A 7,500-nucleotide genomic window follows, 5' to 3' on the forward strand; every position below is an offset into this window, starting at 1 on the left:
AAACAGTTCAGTCAGTGTTGCTATTGCGTGAGATATCTGTGCCGGGAGTGTGTTTTCTGTGTGAGTGATGTTTTGATTGGCACGGGTATGAGTGTCTGTAGACTAATCACTCAGCTGTGTGATCAAGTGGTACTTCCTGGTATTGTCCTGCTGGGGAGATGGGGGCGTGGGGGGGCAGCGGGGAGGGCACTGAGATTGGACATAACACTCTCTCTCTATTCGCCCTATCAGTGCCCGTAAGACCCCCGGAGTCTCACACACACACACACACACACACACACACACACACACCCTCTTAACAGAAGGCGTCCTCTGCTATAAAACTGCTCTTTCAGTCTGCGTGTCTGTATGTGAGTGTGTGTATGTATGTGAGTGTGTGTATGTGTGTGAGAGAGAGAGAGAGCAGAAGAGAATGTACAATGGAGTGTGCATAGTCTGATCAAAACAGGCAGCTAAACTTCTGGTTCCATTTGGATTTACCCTGTCTATTGTGGATTATTAACTGTGTCCATTCTGGACTAAAACTGAGGACTACCCGAAGGCTGTGTCATGGAGGTACAGAACCCAAGAACTGAAGAAGGGGTCTTCTGGGATAGGCCAGGTGGTCTACAATAACTATGGGATAGAGTACAGAAACAAGTTGTTACTGATTATCTAATTGTGTGTGTGTGTGTGTGTGTGTGTGTGTGTGTTTCAGGTGTGTAGGTGGAAAGGGTGGAGAGAGCTCTTGGTCCTCCTGCATCTTACGGGTGAGTCATTCATCCTTTAATTAACCTTAGTCATACTGTGCATCTGTTCAGACAAGAGGCAGGAGACAGTCTTTGTCCTTTTGTATATCCAAGTAATTAGTATAATTGAGCATGGTGATACATTGTACGGCAGTGGTAGGCGCCTTAGGAATGATGCCAGCAACTAGTCTGACTTAGTGAGATTAATTACTATTTAGTAGCCTATAGACGGGGTTCTCTATATAGTATGAGACACTTTTCTTTTTTTTAAATGATTTATTTATGGGGTTTTCAGTTTTACAACACAAACACACAGGTACATCACAAACATATCAACACAAAACAAAACAAAACAAACAAACAAACAAAAAAGTAAGCAAATAATAAAAAATAATGATAAGTATCAGACACTTTACCATTGGTGTAGACTCAGGAACGTTGCTCATATACCCATTGAAGTGGATTAATTTTTGCACTTTATCGTTCTTTATTTTCATGCATGTGACTGACTAGAACTGAAATAACAGAGTTGTGTGTAAAGCGCATTGAGTTGCATCTTGTAAGAAATGCGCTATACAAATACAATTTGATTTGATTTGATTTGATTTGTGTCTTGAGCTGCGAACACACTAGCTTTGTGTCTTCCATCTTGATCATCATCAACCCTGCTAACACACCTTGTGGAATGAGTGCAGTGTTCTATTAATTGACATCAAACGTGTGTATGTGTGTTGTAGTGTGTGTAACAGGGCTGTCAGGGCGGTGCAGTCTGTTTGGTCGTCACCACGTTCACACGTTTGATGGAGTTCTGTATGAGTTCCCTGGAGACTGTAGCTACCTGCTGGCTGGAGACTGTCATCACCGCTCATTCACTCTGCTCGGTAAGACACACACACACACACACACACACACACACACACACACACCACACACACACCACACGCGCACACACACACACACACACACACACACACACACACACACACACACACTCACACACACACACACACACACACACACCACACACAAACACACACACACCACACACACACCACACGCGCACACACACACACACACACACACACACACACACACACACACTCACACACACACACACACACACACACACCACACACAAACACACACACACACACACACACACACAAACACACACACACACACACACACACACACACACACTTAATGATTTGCATCCTGGAGTCCCCCTAAATCTCCAAAGTGCATTGTATAGTATACGTCTTAACAGTGTTGACTGTCATTGTGTGTGTGTGTGTGTGTGTGTGTGTGTGTGTGTGATCCCTAGGTGATTTTGCCCATGGTAAAAGGAGTGGTGTAACTCTGTTTCTGGGGGATGTCTTTGAGCTGCACCTGTCTGTGGATGGCCGTCTCTCACAGGGAGAGAACAGGTAGTGTTTGTGTATGAGTGCTGACTCTGGCACTTTCAATTCAGCGACAACTGCTCCTTGGGAATAAACAGTCTGTATTGAGTTTGACTGGATATTGTTGTGTGTGTAGGTTATCCCTGCCCTATGCGTCTCATGCTGTGTTTGCGGGCTCTGAGCTGGGCTTCTACAAGCTCTGGAGTGAAGAGTTTGGGTTCTCCGTCACCATTGACCGTGCAGCCAACATCGCCGTGACGTTGACCAAACACCATGCCAACCGCACCTGTGGCCTGTGTGGCAACTTTAATGCTGTACCCATCGATGAATACACCGCTCAGGAGGGTACGTGCCAGTGTGTGTCTGTGTGTGTTTATGTGCGTGTGTGCATACGTGCAAATTTACTGGAAAGAAGAAATCTGAGGGATCTGAGTCACTGCTCACTCAACAGCAGGAACAAGAGTGCTCGAGAACAGGAAATAATAAGAAGAGAGAGAGGAAGGGAGGGAGGGAGGGAGGGTGAGTGTAGAGGGAGTCTGAAGTGGCTGAGAGGGGGACTTCAAAGAACGGTCAGACAGTGGAATTGACGGGGAGGGGAACAGAGACACTTTCAGGTCCTGAGGAGGTGACTCACACTTTGTGACTCCTAACCTAACTTTTTAGCCCTAAAACTAAAAATCAAAGCCACAAATTAAGCAGCATTATTCAGTTTGTTTGTTGAACGTGTTTTTTTAATCTCAGTTTGATTGTTTATGTGTGTTAACGGTGTGTATGACGTGTTTGACGCCTGCCTGTCTGAGTGTGTGTTGTGTTTTCAGGTTTCCTGACAGAGGACAGTTATGACTTTGCCAACTCCTGGGCTGTGAAAGGAGCGGAGCAGCCCTGTCGACGTGTGTCCCCTCCCAGCCAATCCTGTAACAGCACAGCAGACACTCCCTCGGTGAGAGGACCAATGGGAGCCTTTGTGTGTTTGTGTTGTTATGGGCGGCTGTGACGCAGGAGGTAGAGCTGCCGTCTAATGATCGCAAGGTTGGCAGATCGTCAGTTCGAGCCCCGGCTGGCCACATGTTGAAGTGTCCTTGGGCAAGACACTGAACCCCAAATTGCTCACAGTGAGCGGGCCGGCGCCTTTCCATGGTAGCTTGCCGCTATTGGTGTGTGAATGTGTGTGTGAATGGGTGAATGTGAGGCCGTTGTAAAGCGCTTTGGATAAAGGCGCTATATAAGTGCAGTCCATTTACCATGTTATAGTAGCATTATGGATAGACACATTATTACAGCAAACAACATTCCTCATTTTGTCTTTAAACTGAATCAGAATACTTACTAACCCTAACCTCGCAAACCACAATGTGTTTGCGTGTCTGTGTTTCTGTGTTTCTAGGCCTTGTCCAGGTGCGACGTGTTGCGAAGCTCCAGTGTGTTCCTGCAGTGTGCCCACCTGGTGTCCCCTGAGGCCTTCCTGTCCCTGTGTGAGGAGGAGGTGTGTCACTGTAACCAGAGGGAGGGGTCAGACTGCCACTGCGGCGTCCTACTGGAGTACGCCCGGACGTGCCACGCCCACGGCCTGCTTCTGCATGGCTGGCTGGAGGAGAGCCAATGCTGTGAGTGTGAGAGAGAGACAGGGTTCCCACGGGTTTATGAAAATAGACATGGGTCATTGAAAGTGCTTGAATTCCCCTCTCTCTTTCTCTCAAATTTTAAAAAAATATATATTAAAAAATGTTTTACTTAGCTCGTCAACTAGTAAAGTATTGCTTAACTTTACACATATTTCACATTATATTGTTTTGCTGTGCTGTGGTAGAGAAGGCAAGAGACCATCTAGTGTTCACACATTCAAGTTCCTATTATATAAATTCTCATCTAGATCTGTCTCATACTATGCCATGTTGGGTCCTTGAATTTGAGGGAATTGAGGCTTGAAAGTCCTTGAAAGGTGCTTGAATTTGATGTTTCAGAAGGTGTGGGAACCCTGGAGAGAGAGAGAGAGAGCATAATGCATAATGTCATATTTTGGAGAGCACATGCAGAGCTTCAATGGTGACATCCACAGAATAGGTGAAAACAAAAGAGACACCGAAATAAAAGACTAAAGATAGTGTGGTTTTCACCCTTACTCACTCAACATCACACATATTCTTTCTATCTCCAAATCCCTCTTACCTGTACTAGAACATACCGGCAGAGGCCTGGGAAGGAGGCCCTAAGGACCACCCAGCTCTGATGTGTGTGTGCTGGTAGCTCTCAGGGGCCAGGAGCAGGAGGAGGAGAGGCAGGGCTCAGTATTATCAACGGTTCAGGATACGTTGGTCAACTATGTCAAACTAGTCGTCGTTTGACAAGTCAAAACTAGTCGGTGACTACGATGATAGAATGTGTTTACCTACACGTCATAGGTCTTGACTCCAGAGTGGAAGAGCAGTGCTGTAGCATGTGTGTGAACAGAGCCCATGCAGAAGCATTCAGCTACAGAGAGAGAGAGAGAGAGAGAGAGAGAGAGAGAGAGAGAGAGAGAGAGAGAGAGAGAGAGGGAGAGACAGAGAGAGAGATAGAGAGAGAGAGAGTGAGAAAGAGAAAGAGAGATACAGACAGAGAGAGAGAGTGAGAAAGAGAGAGAGATACAGACACAGAGAGAGAGAGAGACAGAGATAGAGAGAGAGAGAGATACACAGAGAGAGAGAGAGAGACAGAGAATGAGAGATACAGACAGAGATAGAGAGAAAGACAGAGAGAGAGAGATACAGACAGAAAGAGAGAGAGAGATACAGACACAGACAGAGAGAGACAGAGAGAGAGAGAGAGAGAGAGAGAGAGAGAGAGAGGCTGTAAGGATCATCAAGCTCTAATGTAGGTATGTGTGCTTGTAGCCCCTAGGTGTCCTATAGGGATGCAGTACAGTGAGTGCAGCAAGTCCTGCTCTACAAACTGTCAGAGTCTCAACATCCAGGAGGTCTGCATGGAGGACTGTGTGGACGGCTGCACCTGTCCAGGTAAGCTTGTTAGTCCCACCGCCCCTTTCTCTCTCAATAAGAGTAAGGTGTTTGATGATGATGGCTTTGTGGAGGTATCGCAATGTTCTGGTTTAATCGTGTGTATGTGTGTGTGTGTGTGTGTGTGTGTGTGTGTGTGTGTGTCAGTGGGTAAGGTATTGGATGGAGATCGGTGTGTGGAGGTTTCTCAGTGCTCCTGTGTGCACATGGGGCGACACTTCCCTCCTGGATCCAGCATATCCCAGGAGTGTAACACCTGGTGAGTACTCTGCAGTGATGTCACACCAACACGTTTGGTGACGGCAGCTGGTGAAACCGGAAACAAGTCGGCAGCCGATTTAATGTTCAGACTTTTATTTTTTTAAATGTAAATACATTTCACTCGCTAGTCAAGCCAAAACATTGCAATGCAATGGATTCGGTGAGTAATCCCCACTACTACATAGTTAGTGTAGAGTAGTGGGGAACCCTCACTACTTACAGAATGCAGTGATGGAAATAAGTATTGAACATATCAATATTTTGTTTCAGTAAATGTATTTCCAATGAGCCTATTCAAGTGAAATTTGGACCAGACTTTGGTATTACAGTTTTTTACGATTGCTAACTCACCATGTTCAATACTGAAACCACAGTTTCACAACTCTTCATACAGTCTGCATTCGTAACACTCATGTTGGCCAATGACTTCATTCATGTCTCAAAAGAAGCTCGTTCAACCACACACTGGCAACAATGTTCACTCAGAAGCATACACTGTCATTCATAACATTCTGACTTACAAAATACTAACAACAGGGAGCATTACATAGTTTGAATGATTTTCACAAGAATGAATATTTCATTATAAAAATGGTTTGATTTATAGTAATCATAGACAGAATAGTTGACTGTAAAACTGTAAAGTATTAGGCAACAAGAATGAATCAGAAACGCCACAATTTGCTTCTATCCTTTATTCTATCTTTTGCTTCTATCCTTTATATTCTATGTTTTATCCTTTTTTTTCAGTAACTTTGCAGAAAGTAAGTTACGGTACATTTACTTCAAAGTACACTACATTTACTTGTGTAAAATGAAAAGTGAAAAATAAAGTGGAAGATGCAAAGTTCAAATAAAAAAGAAAAACAGAAATTCCAGGGCTACAATATAATAGCAATCACACCAAAAATGTCTCACTCCTGAGGATTTTGGTCCACCCTCTGGTCTGCATCTGGTCACATCTAATGTCTTCCCAGGCAATGCATCTAGTCTATTTCATTTCATTGTATATATTCTGCTACTGTAATATTTTCTAGACATTTCAATATGATTACTGCAAATAGTGAAAATACCACCGCTCATCCCTTATCAGACTTTGCTGAGGTTCTGGAACTGAAGAGTATCAATAGAGTGCAGAATAACAGCATCTGCATACTCAAACACTGTGCAAAAAAACTGTTTATTGCGAGCTTTCTGTCATATATGATAGGAATATGATTACTGCAAAATTGCACCAAATAATTCAGTTTTGAACGTGTTCTTCAGAGTTTTGAACACAGTATGTTAGCAATGAAAAAATGTGTTGCAAATACATAGTATTTTGCAAGTGGGGGAGTTTGAATGAGAGAAGTGTTATGGCATTTGGAGAACGTAGTCATTGAATGCATTCTGTATGAAAACAATGCACAAATCACAGAGAAAGAGTCACAGTTTTGTTCACATGGGTTTCTGCTCTGCTAAATGTATGAAGAGTTGTGAAACTGTGGTTTCAGTATTGAACATGGTGAGTTAGCAATCGTACAAAACTGTAATTCAAACAATCCAGACCAAAAAAATTGAAACATTAAAGTCCATATGTAAATAAAGTTATAAAGTGGAATGAAACAGGAACAACATTAAACATTTTCAGAATAAAAGTCAACATTTTGATGGTTGGTTGGCAACTTCTTCCCGGTTTCACCAGCTGCTGTCACATTTGAATGTGAACTGTCGATACATCGTCAGTGGAATGTCATTGTGTATTGTGGCTTTAGTCCTCTCATGTCATGGTGTATCATGAGCTTGTAATGTTCTGGAAGTATGTTGGAATGGTTCTGCAGGGGTCTGTAATAATAGGTTCCTTTATGTTCCTTTTTATCACCAGCGTCTGTCGCCACGGCTCCTGGGAATGTACCAATGAGGGCTGTCCAGGTGACAACACACACACACACACACACACACACACACACACACACACACACACACACGTTTCGTACTCTACTCAGTAAATATTTTCATACTCAATTTAAACCATAATTCATAATTGCTCTGTGTATCTCTGTGCAGGAGAGTGCTTGGTGATGGGACAATCCCACTTCAAGACTTTTGATAACAAGTTCTTCACCTTCGCTGGACAGT

The 7,500-nt window shown here is 43.7% G+C and overlaps 1 protein-coding gene across 1 annotated transcript in view; it reads left to right on the forward strand.

Annotated features, from left to right (window-relative positions):
* Positions 1 to 549: 549 nt before the first annotated feature.
* Positions 550 to 7,500, forward strand: part of vwf (von Willebrand factor) — a gene marked incomplete at its 5' end in the record, with an annotated part of 44,371 nt that continues 37,420 nt past the window's right edge. The window contains 11 exons of the mRNA XM_080539590.1: positions 550 to 555; positions 698 to 749; positions 1,466 to 1,609; positions 2,053 to 2,155; positions 2,265 to 2,473; positions 2,947 to 3,068; positions 3,513 to 3,732; positions 4,999 to 5,121; positions 5,269 to 5,380; positions 7,247 to 7,293; positions 7,429 to 7,500. The exon at positions 7,429 to 7,500 is cut by the window's right edge and continues 65 nt beyond it. Of these exons, the coding sequence (XP_080395716.1) occupies positions 550 to 555; positions 698 to 749; positions 1,466 to 1,609; positions 2,053 to 2,155; positions 2,265 to 2,473; positions 2,947 to 3,068; positions 3,513 to 3,732; positions 4,999 to 5,121; positions 5,269 to 5,380; positions 7,247 to 7,293; positions 7,429 to 7,500 (1,210 nt within the window). The remainder of the gene's footprint in view (positions 556 to 697; positions 750 to 1,465; positions 1,610 to 2,052; positions 2,156 to 2,264; positions 2,474 to 2,946; positions 3,069 to 3,512; positions 3,733 to 4,998; positions 5,122 to 5,268; positions 5,381 to 7,246; positions 7,294 to 7,428) is intronic.

Source organism: Nansenia antarctica (assembly GCF_963989245.1).
Source record: "Nansenia antarctica genome assembly, chromosome: 9".
In the NCBI taxonomy this organism is placed as follows: domain Eukaryota; kingdom Metazoa; phylum Chordata; class Actinopteri; order Argentiniformes; family Microstomatidae; genus Nansenia; species Nansenia antarctica.